This window comes from Dromiciops gliroides, chromosome 4, assembly GCF_019393635.1.
Source record: "Dromiciops gliroides isolate mDroGli1 chromosome 4, mDroGli1.pri, whole genome shotgun sequence".
Lineage (NCBI taxonomy): Eukaryota > Metazoa > Chordata > Mammalia > Microbiotheria > Microbiotheriidae > Dromiciops > Dromiciops gliroides.
Window position 1 is genome coordinate 388,971,372 of NC_057864.1, and position 21,679 is coordinate 388,993,050.

The window sequence follows — 21,679 nt, forward strand, 5'->3', positions numbered from 1 at the left end:
CATTTCAGTCATGTCCTACTCCGGATCACACTGTGCAAGAGTTTTCTTGGCAGAGATACTGGAGTAGTTTGCCATTTCCTTATCCAGTGGCAAAAAGAGGATAAGTGACTTACCCAAGGTCACACAGCTAGGACGTTTCTGAGACTGAATTTTAACTCATGTCTCCTGATTCCAGTGCCAATGCTCTATCCACTATGCCACTTAGGTTCCTCTTCTCCTCTTCCCCTAAAACCTTAACCCTTTTCCCGATTAACTTCCCTCTTATTATCTAAGGTACCACCGGGCTTCCATTCACCGAGGTGTACTTCACCACCATCTTTGACTTCAATCTTACTCACCCTCATCTCCGGTCAGTCACCACATCTTACTGTCTCCAACTCCATAACATCTCTCACATCTGGCCCCTCCTGTCACATAGCCACCACCCTCATTCAGACTTTATCACCTCTTCCCTAGACTATAGCAGTAGCCTTAATCATTCAATCAACAAATATTTATTAAACACTATTATGTGTATTTCAAAGAATGAAAGAATTCCTACTCCCGTTGAGCTTATATTCTAATGAATACCTATGAAACAAATACCTCTGAAAATATATACAGCAGAAATACAAAGTTAACAAATATATGTATTCTCACACACAAAGTAGTTCATTCAAGGTAGTTTGACAGGCAGGGAACTAAAAGTTGGGAGATAGGTCCCTCTGGCTGTGGCCCTCCATAATTCTTGCCTTCACCGATTCTCTTTTGGTGGCTCTGAGCTGTGCATCTCTCTACGGTGTCTTCTTGTTCCTATCTGATAGCTCCAAGTCTTTCTCCCTGTTTCCCCAAGCTCTTAGCTCCAGAATTTGCTTTCTGCTCCTAACTGCTCTCTGAAGTTCCCAGCAAGCATTGCTCTCTCGCTCTACCTTTGGGATTTTCTTTTGATACGTTGGCAGGCTAAAGGAAAAAAAAAACACTTGTCTTTCTTGTCTGGAGGGGGTCACACATGACTTCCAGAAGTTATACTCTAGTAATGCAGAACAGGGGATTCACTCTTCTTGAAGCTAGCTCTCTTTCCCTCAATTCCTCCCCATCTTTATGTATACAGAGACTTAAGCCCTGCTCCATCAATAAAACCTAGGGCTGTGATCCAGATTCGTAAGCATCCCTATTACAAACTCTATATTTTATTAAAGTGACCCAAAACTCTGTACCCTGAGCCACTGGTATCCTTCTAAGTCAACACAGGACATTACTTGTTCTCAATGTTCTTCTCTTTAAGCTTTTTAATTAGAGTTGTTTAAATCGCCTAAGGCTTTGGGATAAATCTTCTAGGTCAATCAACAAACATTTATTAATCTCCCACTATGTGTCAGACACTGTGTTAATTGCTGGCGTTACAAAGAAAAGCAAAAGACAGTCCATATTCTCAGAGTTTACAGTCTAATGTGGAAAACAACATGTAAAGAAATCTGTACAAACAGGCAATTTACATGATAAATGGTAGATAATCTCATAGAGGGAAGGAACTGTGATGGAGATTAGGAAGGGCTTTCTGTAGAAGGTGGGATTTTAGATAGAGCATGAAGGAAGCCGGGGGAACCAGAAACTGGAGATGAGGAAGAGACAGAGCATTCCAGGTGTTATGGACAGCCAGTGAAAATGCCCAGACTTCTGCTGAGTGAAGTGAGCAGAAATAGGAGAACATTGTACACAGTGACAGCAACATTGTGTGATGATCAACTGTGATACACTGAGCTCTTCTCAGCAATGCAATGATCTAAGACAACTCCAAAGGACTCTTGATGGAAAATGCTCTCCGCATCCAGAAAAAAGAACTGCAGAATCTGAATTCAGGTTAAACCATACTCTTTCTACTTTTCTATTTTGAGGTTTTTCCCTTGTGTTCTGAGTCTTCTTTCACAACATGACTAGTGCAGACATATGTTTAATGTTGTACCTCTATAAGCTGTATCAGATTTCTTTCTGTCTTGGAGAGAGGGGCTGGAAGGGAGGAAGAAAAATTTGGAACTCAAAATGTTATAAAAAAACAAATGTTGAAAACTATCTTTACACGTAACTGGAAAATAATAAAATATTTTTATGATTAAAAAGAAAGAGGGAAAAAAAAGAAAATGCCCAGACTTGGAAGAGAGAGTGTCTTATTTGAAGAAGAGGAAGAAGAGTAGAGCCTCTGGATAACAGCAGATGTAGGGCTGTGTGAGGGATGAGAAGACTGGTGGGGTTGCAGAAAGGAAGAGGGAAACCAGGTTGTATAAGACTTTGAATGTCAAACTGAAGATTTTCTATCTCCGGCAACTGGGGTTTATTGAGTACAGTGATGACATGGTCAGACTTGTGCTTTAGAGAGATCACTTTTACAGATTGTGGAAGATAGACTGGAGTGGGGAGAGGCTTCTGACAGGTAGAATAACCTGCAGACTAAATCAATAGTCCAGGCTTAAAGTGATGAGGGCCTTTATTAGGGTGGTGATAGTATCAGAGAAATGAAGGGGTTAATATTTGAGAGATGTTACAAAGGTAAAATCAACATCATTTAGCAACAGATTGAAAATGAGGGTGAAGAGCGAGGGAAGAGTCAAGAATGGCATCTAGGTTGCTAGCCAGGGTAACAAGAAGGATGATGGTACCCTCAACAATAATGGGAGGAAGTTTTGGGGCAAAAGAGTTCAGATTATGACATTTTGGGTTTAAGATGTCTACGGGACATCTAGTTTCAGATGTTTGAAAGGCAGTTGGGGAAGTGAGACTGGATGTCAGCAGAAAGGTTAGGGATGGATAAGGAGATTTGCAAATCATCAGCACAGGAATAATAATTGGATTCATGGGAGCTGATGAGATCACTAAGTGAAATAGTATAGAGAGAGAAGAGATGACACAGAACAGCAGTCTGTGAGATACCCTTGGTTAGAAGATGCAAACTGGATTGAGGATCCAGCAAAGGGCACTGAAAGGGAGCACTTGGATGGTTAAGAGGAGAACAAGGAGAAAGTTGTGTTATGAAAACCTACAGAGAAGAGAGTAGTGTGATCAATAGCATCAAAGACTTCAGAGCCGTTTAAAAGGATGAGTATTGAGAGAAGTCTATTAGATTTGGCAATTAAAAGATCATTAGTGACTTTGTAGAAAGATTAAAAAGCAGAGAGGAAAGACAAACCTAGAATAATCTATAGAGTTTTACCTAAACTGGAATTTTTCATACTTCCGGAAATGATATGATTGAATGTGTTTACTTTTTCATAAGTTATAAACTTGGAATCTTGCTGATTCCAACAGTACCCATCTACTCTAGTCAGAGTAGTTGCTTATGGATGCAAATCCTAAATAATTGTCCTAAATGGAAGTCATATATAAGGCAAACTTTGAACTAATTCCATTATAACCACTTTAAAGCTACATAAATAATTACATGCTCAAATTTTACCATTATCACATTAGGGCAGTGAGAAATACAAATGACTTAGATGAACAGAGGGCAGAAATAAAAGTCTTCAAGATTCATCAGCCTGTGATTTATTTAAGGCATATCCTAGTTGCTAGGAAGACTTAGAAGAAAAATAGCAGAATGGAGTGATCTTATGAGCCTACAATTCCCTACTGGCAAACTGTCCATGACCTCCCTTCATCTAAGCCTGATCACACACTTTGCATTCCCACACATTGAGGAGATATTACTGCTTTTATAAAATTCTCCCCAGTTCTCCCCATCTAGCTGTTAATTTTCTCTCTTTTCAAAGTACTTTTTGATTAATTACCTGTGCAGTGCTGTATTCTTCCAATAAAATGGAATCTCTTTGAAGGCAAAGGATGTTTCATTGTGCCTTTATCCAAAGCACCTAGCACAGTGTCTTGTACATAGTATGTAGCCTGATAATATTCATTAGATGGATAGATGGATGGATGGATGAGGAATGGATGGATAGATAGATGGATTCTTTGGAGTTTGTGAAGAAAAACAAGAGATTAAGAACATGAAAATAACTCCTTTGTGGTTTGAAGTTTCTTAGAAGTTTGAGAAAATTTAATTTGTCCAGAAGAGAAGCACTGTGCTGTTCCCTCTCATCTTAAACTCATCCTATTAGTTAGCATCTTTGATTCAACATATTTTTACTGAGCACCTACTATGTGCATGTATTGTACTAGGGATCTGGTGGCATAAGAAGGTGCTTAGTTATAGTGCCTACTGCCAAGAAGCTCATATTCAAACATGAGGTAAGGGAGAGGTGAATCGAAAAAAATTTATAATGTAAGACAAAATATGATAGGTATGGAATAATATGCACAATTAAGGAAATCAGGAAAGGTTTATGAAGGATCTGATTATTTAATATTAATTTTGAAGGGTGGATAGGATAATGGTGAGTTAGATGGAGGACCCAGGGAAGGGGGAGATGGGAAGTCATTCCAGGAAGAGGACACAGCATTGGCAAAGATTTGGCCATAGGAAAGAAGAGTTGCTATTCAGAAAATAATGAATATAGTATAATTTGACTTGTGTATAGGATATGTATAATAGGGCAATAGGTGATTGTAACCACTAAAAGGATCTGTGACTCTTTGATACAGATTAGATATAACCATTCTTTCACTTAGTAGATAAGTTCTTTTTTTTTTTTTTTTTTGGTGAGGCGATTGGGGTTAAGTGACTTGCCTAGGGTCACACAGCTAATAAGTGTCAAGTGTCTGAGGCCGGATTTGAACTCAGGTCCTCCTGATTCTAGGGCTGGTACTGTATCCACTGTGCCACCTAGCTGCCCCTGTAGATAAAGTCTAAAGCAAGAAATCTTAATCTAGGGTCCTTGAAATTTTTAAGACAGATGAATAGATATGAGACTTTGTTCATAGTAGTTGCTCAATAACTATTTGTTGAATTGAATTGAATTAGGGCTGGACAGTGAGAAATGGGATTTAACATTCATTATTCTGCAGTCTCATGATAAAAAAAATTTTTTTTTAAATCCACCCTCAGTGAAACCAAAGAGTCTTGTACATATAGATGAATGAATATAGGCTTTTCCTCTCTGTGTTGCAATGACTACAGACAATTCAGATATCAAATCAGCCCAGCACAGGAAAAAAGCAAATCATTTGGTAAAAGTGACTGGGGAGCAAAGGTTATTACAAAGTCATAAATCAAAGAACATATTTATATTCTGTTACGCTATCCCAAATATGAGAAATGTAGGGAAAAGGTAATGTCTCTGAAAAGTGATTCATCATTTACTCAGCCATTTGACATATTCATAATATTTGAAAAAGAATATATGATAGTTAATTCAGAATTCAGTTTTTGTAAAACTGAGATATTTGTGCCTCACACACTATTTTAGCCAGTTGACTCAGTCTAATACTTATGGTGGTAGTGTGTGTGTGTGTGTGTGTGTGTGTGTGTGTGTGTGTATCTGCACATCTTTATATGAAAATTCATCTCTTGCTTAAATTTGGAGAAACTCTAGCTTTTCAGTTTAATCCTATCATTTATTTATTCTCCCCTCCCTCCCCCTACCCCAAACATCTGTGAATGTCTGTCTTCTCAGCACATTTTGAATAAGATCCTGACTGTTCTTACCCATATTCATTCCTCCTCCCCACTTCTCCCCCAGGGAATTAAATTGTTGGTAAGGTTAAATACCTCGGTTGTCAATTCCCGCCCCCCCCCCCCCCCCCCGGAGATTTTACCCTAGCCTTTCTCAACGCTTAGCTAGCATCGAAGCATTTTGATTTCTTAATTCTAGTTTGATACTTCCATATTCCAAAATTGTGATTATATGCAGAGAAGTCTCTTCTGACCTCTGCAAAAGAAGACCTAAGAGTTTTTGTCCCCTATAGGAAATGGATTATGCTGTTTCATTTCAGTGGCTTCATATCCTTTGATTTTTTTGGCCCTTCTACGTGAATTCCTTCATAACGGTTCTGAACTCTCTCCAATTCTTGAGCATTGAGGTAGTTTAGCAGCACTCAATTACTTTGCACTTATTAATACAATTCTATAAATGTTCTTATGTTATATGTGTGCACATGTTTTAAAGTGTTAAGTTCTAAGAACAGCAAATAGGTATTTTTAAAAATTTCTTCCGTATTAAATCCCTGGGCCCACAGCACCATTTGATGTTCCACTTATGTAAATGCTTTTTAAAATATTTCTTATATTTGCAAAACAACAAATATCTTCTAATTCCCATGCAACATTTACCATCTTATTTATGTTTCAATTTGCAGTTTCAGTACTTGAAGTCAAGGTCCTTTTTTTAGCATGGCAGACAGGGAACTGTGTCTGTGCCCCTCTTTTATTAAATAATTTGTCTCCAATATGAGCAGGCTGTCAGAAAGTATTTATTAATGGCCTATTATGTACTAGGCACTGTGCTAGGATATACCCAGAATGAGCCATAAATTTTTTCAGTGGTTTCTCTCTTAAAAAAAAAACTTCTTTATCAAAATAGATAAACAGAAACAACATATAAAGTTCTATTTACTTATCCATCGTGCATCCACCTAGTTAAATATATAGTCCCCTTGAGGACAAGGATTATTTAGGGTTTTGTTTTGTCCTGTCTTTGGACCTCAGTGTCTAGTACAAGACCTTATGCATATGTTCATATGCACGTATATGCATAGGACTCAAAGAGCATTTTTTTTCTTTCAAGAAATAAGAACCTGCTCCTTGTTTTCAGTCAGTTTAATAAAATGTTGATCTTATTTCCAAAATTTTATTAAACGGCTACTTTATAGCTCATCCTGACCTTATGGTAGAGCAAAAGTTCCCAGAGTGGGTTAACAACTCCAGCTTCGAGCCCACTCAGCATCCAAAGGCATTTTGTTAGCTTTACCTCAACCGTCCCATTGCTTGGTGTCGGAGCATTTTTTTCACCTTCTCACAGCTGCTGGCAGGCCATCACTTGGCTTAAAGAACCGTTCCTGTGACTGTCCTCCTTCATAATCTGATACTGAAGTCCTTTCCCACAGGATTCTGTGCCCTCAATCTACCATTTTTTTCTCCTTTCCATGTACCCTGTGGAAGCTCCCTGTCTTCCCCCACCCCCTTTTTTTTCTAATCAGAAGGAGTAAACTTTCTTCACTATTCTTAAAAAAGAGAGAGACACTCTCCTCTCTATCAACTGTTTCCAGAAATAATTCAATGACAATACTTGTTTCAACCATTCCCAAGCAACTTCGGCTTTGATGACTTGCCTTCTTTTTTTAAAATAATAAACCTTTTTATTTATAGTTTTGAGTTCCAAATATTATACTTCCTTCCTTCTCCCCTCCTTGAAGCAGCAAGAAGATATGTGCTATACATGTGCAATTATGCAAAACATTACCGTATTAGTCATTTTGCACAAGAAAACTTGAATAAAAGGAAAAAATGAAAGAGTAGAAAATAGCATGCTTCAGTCTGTGTTCAATAAATATCAGTTCTTTCTTCTTTGGAATTATCTTGGGTCACTCTTTGCTGAGAATAGTTAAGTCATTTGTAGTTCTTCATCAAACAAAATTGTTGTCACTGTACACAATGTTCTCCCTGTTCTGCTCACTTCACTATATATCAGTTCATACAAGTCTTTCCAGGCCTTTCTGAAATCATCCTGCTTGTCATCTCTTATAGCACAATAATATTCCATCACCATCATATACCACAGCTTGTTTAGCCATTCCCCAATTGATGGGCATTCCTTTGATTTCAAATTCTTAGCTACCACAAAAAGAGCTGCTAAAATATTTTTGTACAAAGAGGTCTTTTTCTCTTTTGGGGAATGGATGACTTGCCTTCTTTAACAGGTCTCCAATTATATCAGAAGAATTTCTAAGCAGACATTCTTCAAGCTCTTTTTTTATCATATTCCACATTTTTAAAAAATCAGGTCTCTCATGCCGCTTAACCTTCTATGAACTTAAAAACCTGATGCATGCTATCTTTAGCAAGTCTTAACAGCAAGCATCAACACCTTTCTCTCTGGTAGAAGCTGTGGTCTCCTGATGCATCCTCTGCAGATCATTTTGATGACACTTGCATTGCCTCGTTCAGTACAAAATTTTCTATAAATAAGCAAATTGCTAGACCCTTCTATTCCCATGCAAGCAAGCACATTTCAGATTCACTTTGTTCTTACTTGCAGGTCACTTTGCAAAAGCATCCCTGACTTGCCCTCAGATACACAAAATGTGTTTTGGAGCATCCTTTTAAAAAAAGCTTATATTAAGTTGTTGGTAGGGGGAAGAGGAAGGATTCAAGGTGGGCAAGCTCACATCTGCTTTTAATCAAGTGAAATCTAGTATTTGTAAAACAATCTTGTAAAATTCTACAAAGTCACCCTGATAATACAGGTTTCATTTTAAAATCACATTGCAAAGTCTTCCTGTAGGACTGAGAGCATCCTTAGAACTTCATCTCACACTTTCAAGGATTGGAATGGGTTATTTTGAGTAACACCTCTCATTAACCATCACTCTTTAATGCCTAGAGGAGAGATTAAATATCTCACTTATCTTCATGTCTAGGTCTCCATAAACAGCTACTTCATCCAAAACCTCTCAAGGGTTTATCAAAATTTCACCATGTTTAGCATTCCATAGAGAGCATATGGGATATTAGTTTTGATGACTGACGACCATGTATCCATTCATTCATTTAACAATAAAGTACATATTCAGTAATTATAACAGGTACAAGAATAACAGGCCTTGTTCTGGCAAATGACATTAAGATTGACCCTTATTTGTAATAGAAAACTCTATCCACAAAAAGTTCACAGTATACAAAACACCAAAGCACATTTCATTGTCAACACTATTATCTAAAAGGACCATTTATTAGGTGCTTTCACTGATGTGTGTGCTTAAAGATGCTTACTGAGTTGAATGAATTGAGCAGTAAGGTTTCAATCAATGTTTCTTAATTTGCTACAGGGAGAGTGCAAGGTAAAGGAGGTAGTTATGTCAGACCTCTTTTTGACAGTTTTCTAAGAAGAAACAAACCAGATTTGGAGCTACTCCAAGTCATCTACCTTGAATATCAGTTCCCTTGCTATGACCTCATGTGCACTCATGTGCAGATGTTTTAGAGAACATGTGGCTTCATCTACCTGGTGACATTCCTAAAGGGTGTCAACACCTACAATAATTACAAGAACTTCAGGTCAGCTCCTCCATCCCATTTATGTCAGACACCATCTAACTACTCTCTCATTTTTTTGTGCGACTTTCAGATGACTATACAAAGCAGGGTCATGATAAACTCAACCCGATCCAACACATTTATTGTATGCCATATTCTAGGCTCTGCACTAGGTGTGTGCTATATGAAGACAAAATTGAAACTAATTCTACCCTCCAGAAATTCACATCCTAATAGAATAATGTTTGTGTTCTCTTACATGAGGAGATCCCAACTCTCTCTAGCAAGCAAACAATCAGCCAGGCATTGATTAAGTGCCTTTTTATATGTCAGGAACCAGGATAAGTACAGGGGATACAAAGAATGAGACAATCTTCACTTTCAAGGAGCTAACAAGCACCAAAACAAAGAAAAAGTAACAAATCTACTCCACATTCCATAGAAGTAACCAGTGAAGAAAAGGTTCATTTTGGAAATTCATAGCACTATAGTCCAAATTTATTTTTTCAATAGGTTCACTTATTTATTTTTGCAATTATTTATATTTTTCTGCTCCACAAAGATGACTGCAGAAACTTGTGTTTACTTTGCCAGACCTCAGTCTTGGGTCTGCCATGAAGCCCTTTTTGTTTCTTCTCTCTTCTAATTGGGGTACCTCTGCAAAGCTGGGCTTAGCATCCCATCCATCATTTGAGTGACATATCAAACGAGGGCCCTTCTCAACCCGTACATCACTGAAAGCCACAGTGACATATATTTGCTTCCGTTGGATGCAGCTGCAGGGTAGCCTGCACACACTGTAGCTATATTTCATGGGTTTGAACTGTGTGGCCTCCCTCTATAATTCAGGAAATGAATTTACTCAATCTGTGACAAGCATCATGTTCACACAGTTTCAGAACAGCCCAGCATGGTGGGGGGTATTATGGGATCAGCAACCATTTCACCAGCCTTCAGATGTGTGTGGACGCTGTTTTTTTTCTGTCACACTAATGCTCCAGCTTTAGCCAGTCTGACCTTGACTTTCATCATGCCTATTTCAAAGAGAAAAGTTGTTATTATCCCTTTTCTGAGGTGGAGATTTCTTGATATTTATTTTCCCAAACACATCGGGCCACACTTTTTTAGACAAGTACAATATAGAAAAGTTGTATATGGAGGCTTATCATATCCATTCATTTGAAAATGATGATGACGATGATAGCTAACATGTATATACTTGCTACGTGCTCTTTACTATTATCATTCATTTGATCCTCCCAACCACCCTAGAAGGTAGGTACTGATATTATCCTCATTTTACACTTGAGAAAACTGAGGCAGACAGGTTAAATGACTTGCCCAGGGTCACACAGCTAATAAGTATCTGAGGCCAAATTTGAACTCAGATCTTCCTGACTCCAAGCTTTGCACTCTATCCATTGTACCACCTAACATGTGATGTTTCTGTTCCTTACCCACAATAAAATCTGGTTATACTCTTAGTTATGAAACTCATATTTATTTTAGGCAAATAATCTCTGTCAAACCAGGGTAATGTAAGCTGGAAATATGGGAAGATGGAGGCCTTCTCCTGTAGGCTTTGGTCAGTTTCAGGTATGTACATTAGGGAGCAATTAAAGAAATGCTTATTATAGAACCCACAGAATTTGAAAAATATAATCAAAGTGAGTGGTGGAGTTCTGTGATTTTGCATATGGCCAACCATCTTGAAGGTCATAAAAATGGGGCCCCATCCTCTGGTGCAACAGCTGGGTTTACATAGCATTTCCAAAGTGTTTACCCTGGCATAGAGCCGGGCCTACATCATTTTTCCATTATACTTGTTTGACAGATGAAGAGAGGTGGTAAGGGTGACTTCAAGGAGCAGTTCTGTGATTTCCTTCTTATTTACATTAAAAGACCTTTTAAGAGCACTGAAGATTACGAAGTAGTCCAAACATAATGTCAGTACAGCCTAGGAAAGGGACCCTTTCTTTTTCAAAAAAATGCTCAAGTCCCGGGCAGGAAAGCAAACTTCGCTTATGGCCTTAGCTTAAATCCATTTCAGAGTAGCATCCTGATCATTGCCAGCCTCAGGCAAGCAGGTTACTAATCAATAGTTTTAGTTGTTACAGTCCAAAGAAATCTTTCCAAGATATGCTTAGTGTGACATGTATACAAGCTCAAAATTCCCCACCCAAATCATGAACAGCCCATTGACTTTCTGGTTAATCTACCAGTTGGGATACATTCCACTGAAAAATTCAGGGGGGTGCTAGAGCTAACTTGAACTGACAAGTGAATGCTGTCCTTGAGGAAAAGGGACCTCAGCCACCGGTCATCTGGGTGCAATGCTAATAACCTGGCCTTCTTCGCAAATCAGATATGTATATTATCACTTGGTTTTGACGGCTAGTGAAAAATCCATAGTTTCAATTACAGCCATGGCAGGCTCATTTGCTACTGGGTCAATATTTGCTTTCCAAATGAAGCATTTTATTTTTGCTAATGGGGATGCAGAATTCAAAAGCATTGAAAAATGACGGCGAAATGTTCAGCAAATGAACCACTTTATTGCAACAGCGTTTGTTCATGCACACAGATGTTTTTGCTTTAACAGAATTGACATTTGTATCATAGGAATGCAGTCAGTGATACACACCTGGAGCAGGGTCATTGTCTGAAAGGAGGAACATGCATTTTTATACATGTATACTTGTGTTGCCATAGAGCAAAGTTTCTTTAACTGTGGGTCACAATCCCATGTGGGGTCAGGTAACCGAATGTGGAGGTCACAAAAAATTTGGCAGCAGCAAATAGTTATGCATCCCCATTTTATATACCTATATACCCAGGGTTGTGTGAAAATTTCCTGGGTGGAAGTTTAAGAAGCCTTGCCAGAGAAGATTGTGGTATCTTCTATTCCACCTTTGCTTCTTACACATGACTCGCTATTGTTGTTCAGTCATATCCAGCTCTTTGTGACCCCATTTGGAGTTTTCTTGACAAAGAAAATAGAGTGATTTGCCCTTCCTTCTCCAGCTCATTTTGCATACAAGGAAACTGAGGCAAACCTGGTTAAGGGACTTGCCCAGGATTAGTTAGTTAGTATCTGAGGCTGGATTTGAACTCAGATCTTCCTGACTCCAGGCCCATCACTCCATTAACTGTGCCACCAACTTCCCTAAGCATTAGTAACTCTGACTAAGCTTTCTGACACCCAATGCAGTGTTTTTCAGAAAGGCCAGAGGTGGTTTAAAAAAAAATTGACAGTGCCCCTCTTACAGAGCTGTCTATATGAACCTGGTCTGTTCCTAAAATGTATCCTGAGTGAACTTGATCTCTCAAAATAGAAAGTTTTACTGGACAATACCCTCGGCTGAGAAAGTATTTAGACCAGATTAATAACACAACCAAAATAATTCTTGTTAATGCAACTTCAATATGTAAGTGGCTTTAAAAAAGGGGGGCAGCTAGGTGGCACAGTATATAAAGCACTGGCCCTGGATTCAGGAGTACCTGAGTTCAAATCCAGCCTCAGACACTTGACATTAACTACTTGTGTGACCCTGAGCAAGTCACTTAACCCTTATTGCCCCACCCAAAAAAAAAAACCATTTCAAACTTTTTTTCTAAATTATAGAACTTCTCCCCAGTCTTGCCTAGATTTTTTGTTTGTTTGTTTTGAACCTGGGTCTCCCTATCTCAGCCAGGATAGAAGTGCAGCAGCCACTCCCGAACTTGATCCTATTGCTGATTGGCCCAAGATTTTTGACCTGCTCCTTTATTCTTCTGGGCCAATTCACCCCTCCTTAGGCAATGTGGTGGGCAAGTCATTTAACCCCATTTGCCTCGAAAAAGGAGAGAGGGAGGGGAAGGAAGGAAGGAAATGTGATCATGTATACAAATTTTTTTACATATATGGATATGATCCTATAATCTATATAATTCTATATAATCTATATAATTCCTCTACATGTAAGTGTGTATGCTTGAACCTCCCAGTGAGAACTTTCCTCAAATAATTAGGGTTGGAGCTTTCTCTGTAATTTATAGGCCTTGAAGATTTACCTGGGGGTATTGTAAGGTTAATTGATCTGTCACAGATAAATAATGTCATTTTAAAAATGAAGATTCTGTGTAACCATTAATTCTCTTTCACATTTATTAGCTACCCATTCCACACAGTGCAAATTCATCATGTATGGTCCCTCCGCATCAAGGTAGTCTGTTGTCACCTCTTGCTCAGAACGTTTTGAACAACCCTCTTTTGAAACTGCCTTCATGGTCTGTGGCATAGTCTTTGAATTGTTCCCAATGACAACAAATCTTGAGATCTGCAAATCAGATAGACTTTAAACTTGGAGTCTGGAGACATAAGGTTCAAATCTGACATTTTACTAGGTGATTGTGGGTAGCTTCTCAGTTTCTGCATCTATTAAATGAGGATGATAAGATCTATCCCTCACAGAGTTGTTGGGGGTGGGGGGAATCTCTTTGTAAAGTGTTAAAGGCTATAAAAATGTGATTATTGAAAAAAACATTCTTTGTCTTTTGTGGCTAGATTTAAAGCTCAGCAGAGTTTGCTTTTTTTAAAATAGTAAAGACTGCAGACTTTTTTATTTTATTTTGGTTTTTGTTTATGTGGGGCAATGAGGGTTAAGTGACTTGCCCAGGGCCACACAGCTAGTAAGTGTCAAGTGTCTGAGGCCAGATTTGAACTCAGGTCGTCCTAAATCCAGGGCCAGTGCTTTATCCCCTGCACCACCTAGCTGCCCCTGGCTGCAGACTTTTTAAAAAAGAAAAATGGAAATCCTATCCATACAATGGTTGAAAGAGCATTATAGCTAAGAAAGATTTTCCATGGTATCTGGGGCCTACATGAATCACATGAATGGGGCATAACAGAAGCCTTAAAACTGATTCCTAGTGACTGCTTATTAATAAGGAAGTTTGGATGATACCAAGAGTTTCAGAATCTTTAATGAAAATAGTTTTCTTGGGGATGTTAAGTGGCACTGTGGATAGAGCTTCAGCCCTGGAGTCAAAAGGACCTGAGTTCAAATTTGACCCTGAATAAGTCACTTAATCCCAATTGACTATAAAAAATGTTTTAAAACTAGAAAATAGCTTTCTTACACATTTTAGTGCTCATATATAAATAAGAGAAACAGATGTGGGCCATTAAAAAAAGCTTTATACTACAAAGACATATTTTTTTTTTACTATCTCCCCCTCCAGCACTCTCCCCACAAGTCTTAAACAATGTCTTCTCTGTCCCAAGATAAAAAGGATACAAGTAGGAACAACTAGGTGACCCAGTGGATAAAATACCAGCCCTGGATTTAGGAGGGCCTGAGTTCAAATCTGACCTCAGACACTTGACACTTACCAGCTGTGTGACCCTGGGCAAGTCACTTAACCCTCATTGCCCCACAAAAACAAAACAAAACAAAAAAGATACAAGCTCATCCTAGGGCTATTTAAAGCCATTTCTTAGTTCCTCCTATAACTGTAAAGAAACTCCTTAGATCATAGGTGAATAGATTTAGAACTAAGAGGACCATCCATCTAATCTAATTCTTCCATTTTACAGATGAGGAAACTGAGGCCCAGAGAGGTTAAGTGATCTTCCCAGAGTCACAGAGATAGTAAACATCAAAGGAAGAATCTCAGTCCAGGTCCTCTCTCTCCAGGGACAGTGCTCTTTCCACTAAACCACCCTGGGGTGGAGTTTCTTCATCTCTTGGTTTTTGCTTTTTAAATAGCTCATCTCCATTTAGGAATAGTGCTTCCTTCCCACTCCCCATCCCACTACTCCTCCCCCCCCCCAACCCCTGCCATGTTCCAGCTCCACAAAAAATAATTTTAGTAATAAGTGTATTTCCTAAAGAATACTTGTTTTATGAATCGGACAGAACAGTCTCCACCCTAAAGCCCTAATACCTTCCTTTAGAACCATTTATGGAATTCAGGCCAGAGTTGGATCCTGCCTCATACAACCAAGCTGGTAACTTACTCAGATCTATGTTATGTTTGGAGGGAAACCCTGGGGTTTTCCTAAAATCTGGAGTACATAGCAATGAACTGACTCACCTGTCACACTGACAGCAGCAGAAGGCACACATGGATGAGCTTCTAGTGCAGTGTTGTTTTGGGTTGTGTGTTGCTTTTTTTTTTTTTTAAAGAATTCTTTATTGAGCGTGACTCATTGACTTTTAGCCCACCAGAACCATCAGGTCTTTTCCACATTAATTATTGTCTAGCCACACCTCCCTAATCCTGTACTTGTAGAGTTGTTGGGTTGTTTTTTCTAAACCCAACTGCAGAATTTTAGATTTATTCCTATTAGATTTTTGTCTTATTAGTTTGAACCCATTGTTCTAACCTTTCAAAATTTGGAGAGATTTCAATTTTGTCATTCAACTTAGCTATTCCTCCCAACTTTGTGTCATCAAGAAATTCAATAAGGAGGCCAGCTACCAGGCTCCTTCCCACCCACAGAAATGCACTGGGAAAATCATCTGCTAGCTTGTAGAAAGACTGGATGGCTGGAAGGAATAGCAGTGTTGGTGAAATAAAGATCTTTTGACATACCAAGTACACAAGTTCATCTACCACCTTTTCAATAGAAAAAATCAATGACTTTATGTGGATTTACATAAGCTCCATAGGCAGTGGTATCTTTGCAATGTTATTTTACATTTAAATGGGACCTGTAATTTCATCAGTTATTTGGGACTCTGAGGAAAAGCTCTCTGACAGTAGAGGTCACTATACAGTTCTATAACATGTCTTCAGAGGCAGTTCTATAACATGTCTTCTTGCCTATTGTCACCTTACTAAATATATTGCTAATGAGAAGTGATATAAGTTACAGGGTTTTATGGAACTCTCGGAATCTACTGAATTTCTGATGCCAGAAAATGATACCCCTTTTTCTGAATAAGAGACTGATATTTAAAGTACTGGCAATGCCAAGGAAATTAGTCATTAGACCCTTTGAAATGGGGGGGGGTGAGAGAAAGAGAGAGAGAACAGAGGGAGGGAGGGAGGGAGGAAGGAAGGAAGGAAGGAAGGAAGGAAGGAAGGAAGGAAGGAAGGAAGGAAGGAAGGAAGGAAGGAAGGAAGGAAGGAAGGAAGGAAGGAAGGAAAGAAGGAAGGAAAGGAGGGAGGGAGGGAAGGAAGGGAGGGAGGGAGGAAGGGAAGGAGGGAGGGAGGGAGGGAGGGAGGAAAGGAGAGAAGGAGGGAGGAAAGAAGGAAGGAAGAAAGGAAGGAAGAGAGAGACAGAGAGAGAAGGGAAAACAACATTGTATAGAGTCTATTATGTCTACTATTTTTCCCATTTTACTAAGGTAGCATACCATATTTGCATCCTCAGACTCTTAACCAGGACCTTCTTGTAGTTCATCAAAGGAGGGATGACTGAAGAGGAAACCTCACCTAAAATCCTCCTCTGTTCCTTCATCCCCTGTTGCTGGCGCTGTATAAACAGTCAATTTAAATTGCCACCGACTGGTTTGTTGCTGACTGATGGGGGCGGGGGGGGAACAGTTTTCGTTTTGTAAATGTGTGTGTACCCTACAGCTCTTTCTAAAGCCTTAGTATACAGTCCCTGTATCAAAAATAACCATATGCAGGAGGAGTTAGCACATAGATTCATTGTCTGTCCACACAAAACAAAGCAGATAATTGAGGGAATTATTTACATAATTGCAGTGTCAAGAGTCTGAGGTCAGATTTGAACTCAGATCTTCCTATCCACTGCACCACCTAGCTGCCCCTACATCAGAATAATTTTAATCTGCTCCTGACTCACTTTGTGACCTGGTCAAGTGACTTGTCCTTTCTGGGTGCTAGTGTGCTGTAATTCTAAATTCCAGATTAAGCTGGTGTGTAAAGGGAAGATGTCTCTTGTGTAACAGGCCTCCCTCTACAGAATGGTATTTTAGCTCCTTGAGGGCAGGGACTATCTTTTTGCCTCTTTTTGTATCCTCAGCACTTAACAGGGTGCCTGGTACAAAGTAAGCCGCTTAATAAATGTTGATAGATTGAAGGAAGTAGAGATGGCAGTTACTCACTCACTCCCCAGGTTCCATCACTATTTCCCTGTTGAGTCTTCCTCCCATCCTAGGGAGGAAAAGGGGGTGCATCAGTTCGTCCATGTCCCAGGCTTCTGTGTCCACCTAGTGGAAAGAGCAGAAACCACAAAACTGTTCTCAAAAGGGAAGCCCACTTCCTTATGAATTAACCTTGCAAAGCATTGGCAAGTTTGAAACCCTTAAACTGAATTAGATTAATATATTCTTAGGAATCCTTGGGCTAAACTTAGTTCTGCTGTGACATAGTGGGAAACCATTAAATTATGCAAGAACCTTAAGGGAAAGGGGTTGGTATCAAGTGAGTGGCTCAGATAAGAGACTACAAACTCCTGAGTTTTATCTTTTTTCCCACTCTTTATTTAACTTTAAGCAAATTGCACAAACATAGGCCATGAACTTATTCTTGAATATTGCGTAACACAAATTCATGCTATATTGGAATCATTATAAAATCTTGAATTTATTTAATACTGGTACATACACATCCCAAATGAAGGACAACCTTGGGAATCCTCGGTCCTTATACCAGTCCTACTAATGTTTTTAAAACATTTTTTTAATCTTTAGGAATTGCATCCTAGCCTAGCCTTTATCTGCAAATAGATTTGATTTTTGTTTCAAGCCAATTATTTAGACAATTCAGAACATTGATGCATATGGTGGTTTTTAAAATGGATAAGACTGGGGATAACTAGGTGGCACAGTGGATAAAGCACTGGCCCTGGATTCAGGAGAACTTGAGATCAAATCCGGCCTCAGATACCTGACACTTACTAGCTGTGTGGCCCTGGGCAAGTCACTTAATCCTCATTGCCCAGGGGAAAAAAAAGGAAAAAAAAAAGTTTCTCAATCTGTTAATGCCACCAATTCCTTTCATCAGTACATGAGAATAAATCAATATTTAGTTTGAATGGAATGATGTCACTCTATGCTATATATTGTATTTTGAAATATGGTGCCTTACTTCATCAATTTTGAAGTTCCCTCCAATGATGCTGATCTCCACTCATCCATGACTGCCCTCCCTATACAGCTCTTGCCAACATCTTCTCATAAGCCAGCCCGTGGGGGTCCACCTAACATGCTGAAGACCCACCTTCCTTTCTCTTTACATCATGAAGATTCCAAGGAAGCATTCTGGCTACCTACTTGTCCCTCATCATAACCTGCCTATCTTCCCTTCTTCACATATAAGTCCTTTCTGATATCTGTTAGTCCTGTTCTTCAGAGTTCCTAATTGGTTCTATGTTTCAGCCTGTTCACAACCACCACGCACATCTACATTGCTGTCAGTATAATATTCTTTGGGGGGGGGGGGCGATGAGGGTTAAGTGACTTGCCCAGGGTCACCCAGCTAGTGAGTGTCAAGTATCTGAGGCCAGATTTGAACTCAGGTCCTCCTGAATCCAGGGCTAGTGCTTTATCCACTGCACCACCTAGCTGCCCCCATATGTTAAATTCCATTCCTTATTGTGGAACAGTAACCCCGGTTGAATACTCTTCTTAAAAAGATGGCCCTTTTCTTTCATGCACAGGATCTTCAAAGTACCTACTTTTTTGGCTGTGACTATTAAGCCATCAAATACCACCATATTTTTCTTGTCTTCTTTGGCTGTTAAGATCATCTCAAATAAAGTTATTTCAGTCATTTCAAAACCACTGATTTTACACATTTATTTTGTTTAACATTTTTATTTAAAGTTTTGAGTTCCAAATTCTATCCTTCCCTCCCTCTCTTCTTCCCTCCTTGAGGAGGGGGTAAACAATCAGATATAAGTTATACGTGATTTTACCAATTTATCGAGAAACATGTTCTTTGATGGAAAAGTACAAAATGGCATATGTTATATTTTAAAATGGAAATGTAGAATGTCTATTATGTGTGGTACATTTAATCAGCTAATGTCAATATCAACCCTGGGGCCAATATCAATATTTTCTAAGTCATATTAAGTGTAGCGCTTTCCCTCCTGTTGCTTTGGCCCTTAGGTATTTATTTCAGTTACCATTAGGAACATAGAATTCCAGATTGTATTATTCAGATAAAGTTGATTAACGAGTTTTAACAATACACACATACAAATATATGTGTGTAGACATATGTATGTATATATTTTATATGTGCATGTACGCACATGTCTATATTTTTATGTGTGCGTGTATGAACATGTATGTATTTTATGTGTGTGCATGTACATTTTTGTTCCGTCGTCTCAGTTCTGCCTGACTCTTCATGACCCTGTTTAGGGTTTTCTCAGCAGAGATACTGGAGTGATTTGTCATTTCCTTCTCCAGCTCATTTTCTAGATGAGAAACTGAGGCAAAGAGGAATCAGTGACTTGGTCATACAGTTAGTAATTGTCTGAGCCAGATTTGAACTTAAAAAGATGAGTGTTCTTGGTTCAGGCTCAGCACTCTACTCTATCCACTGCAATGTGCGTGCGTGCGTGTGTGTGTGTGTGTGTGTGTGTGAAAGAGAGAGAGATATCATAATATCTGAGTCCGGTGGATACAGATAAGCTTCTGGTTTCTTTCTTTTTCAGAACATAGGAAACTTGGAAACATGACTGTGACAGTAAAAAAGACCGTCCCTTCTCCTGAGGCCATTCAAATTCTCTACCAACGCATGAGATATGAGTATGAATTCTACTACTTTGTCAAAGAGCAGTTCCACCTCCTCAAGCGCAAATTTGGCCTCAAGTCTCGCGTCAGCAAACCAGCCGTGAGGCCACAGTTCTTTATTCCTACTCCACTGGAAACTGAGGAACCAATAGATGATGAGGAGCAAGATGACGAAAAGTGGTTGGAGGACATCTACAAGAGGTGATGCAAGCACCACGCCCACCTCCAAGGGACTCATCCCTCTTTCTTGAGTGCTTTTTTGTTTGTTTCAAAAAGAATCCTTAAGGGACTAAATTAATGCACGGTTGCATTAAAAAAAAAAAAACCAACATTCCCACATTATGGGGTGAATGGGAGATACCCGGTTTTGCGGGTTTTATTTGTTTAATTTTATTGTATGGTTTTTCTTGGCTCCTTAGAATCCTTTCTAGGACACCCTAGATGGCTCCATCTCAAAACATCTCATCATAAAATAGCTTTCCTCAGTGTTTTTGGGAAGGACATTCTACATTCAAGTAGCCTGCCATTTGTAAAATAAATTGTGCAAAATATTTATTACCTGTCCATCTCAACAGGAATATAAGTCAGTTTTCACAAAGAAAGTCTAGGGGTATTTAAGAATCATATAGTAGCCAGGTCACAAAGGAAATAGGACAATCAGCTTAGGTCACAATAGCATCTAAATAAGGAGCATTTCTCGGAGTGAATTGGGTCCATTAGTATGGATGAAGCCTCAAGAATTTCAAATGGTAAATGGAATTAAGTTGTCTTTTCAGTACCTTTGCTCTTGGGAGTGAGTGCAGGAGAACAATGGCATAAACATGACTCTCTATGGGCTCTTCTCTACAACCAACCCAATTTTGTTTTGCCCTCCTTTGAAAGTTCAAAATGCCAAGCTCCATTGACATAGCTAATTCTTAAGAATATTACTCGGCAGGGGTGGGGGGTTGGGTGGGGGACAGCTAGGTGGCTCAGTGGATGAAAACACTGGCCCTGGATTCAGGAGAACCTGAGTTCAAATCCGACCTCAGACACTTGACACTTACTAGCTGTTTGACCCTGGGCAAGTCATTTAACCCTCATTGCCCCAACAACAACAAAAAAAAAAGATTAAAAAAAAGAATTTTACTCATGGGGGATAGAGTCACATGGATGAGAAAAGAAATCACTGAGGAGTACATAAGTATATCTGGAGTCCTCGTGAACAGCAAGGACAAAGCCTTAATAGTAAGGTTTTAGGGCTTCAGGGTTCATTAGGAAATTGCCATTGTTTTGAACTATTTTTTGCCACTGTAAGCATCCTTTCTTTTAGTATTGCTTTGAGTTGAAATCCTTAATCACCACCTTAGGTTCAATGCTCCAGGCTTCCTGAAGAAGTCCTGCTGCTAAGGTTAAAGTCTAGTCCTAGTGACCATGTCTAACTCATAAAAGGCAAGCAACAGAGGAAAAGTGAAGCTTCTTTAAAATATAAAAAAGGTTAAAAATTCCATGAGACACTCTTGAACCAATTTAACATATAGGCCAACTAGAAAGGACCTTAGAGGTCCATCTAGTCCAGGGGTTCTTCAGCCTTTGTGTTTTATAGACCCCTTTGACAGCCTGGTGATGCCGATAGACCCCTTCTGAGAGTATTTTTTACTGGAGATGGTAGTTTTTTTGAAGCAATTGGGATTAAGTGACTTGCCCAGGACCACACATCTAGTAAGTATCTGAGGCCAGATTTGAACTCAAGTCCTCTTGACTCCAGGGCTGGTGCTCTGTGCAGTGTGCCACCTAGCTGTCCCTGAGAATATCCATTTTAAATGCATAAAATGAAATACATAGGAAACCAATTATATTGAAATACAGCTACAAA

At 39.1% G+C, this 21,679-nt stretch overlaps 1 protein-coding gene across 1 annotated transcript in view; it reads left to right on the forward strand.

The window, feature by feature from the left end:
* The window catches only part of UST (uronyl 2-sulfotransferase), a 390,474-nt gene extending 370,388 nt beyond the window's left edge, over positions 1 to 20,086 (forward strand). The window contains 1 exon segment of the mRNA XM_043964108.1: positions 19,746 to 20,086. Coding sequence (XP_043820043.1) covers positions 19,746 to 20,029 — 284 coding nt within the window. The 3' untranslated portion in view covers positions 20,030 to 20,086.
* The last annotated feature ends 1,593 nt before the right edge of the window (positions 20,087 to 21,679 follow it).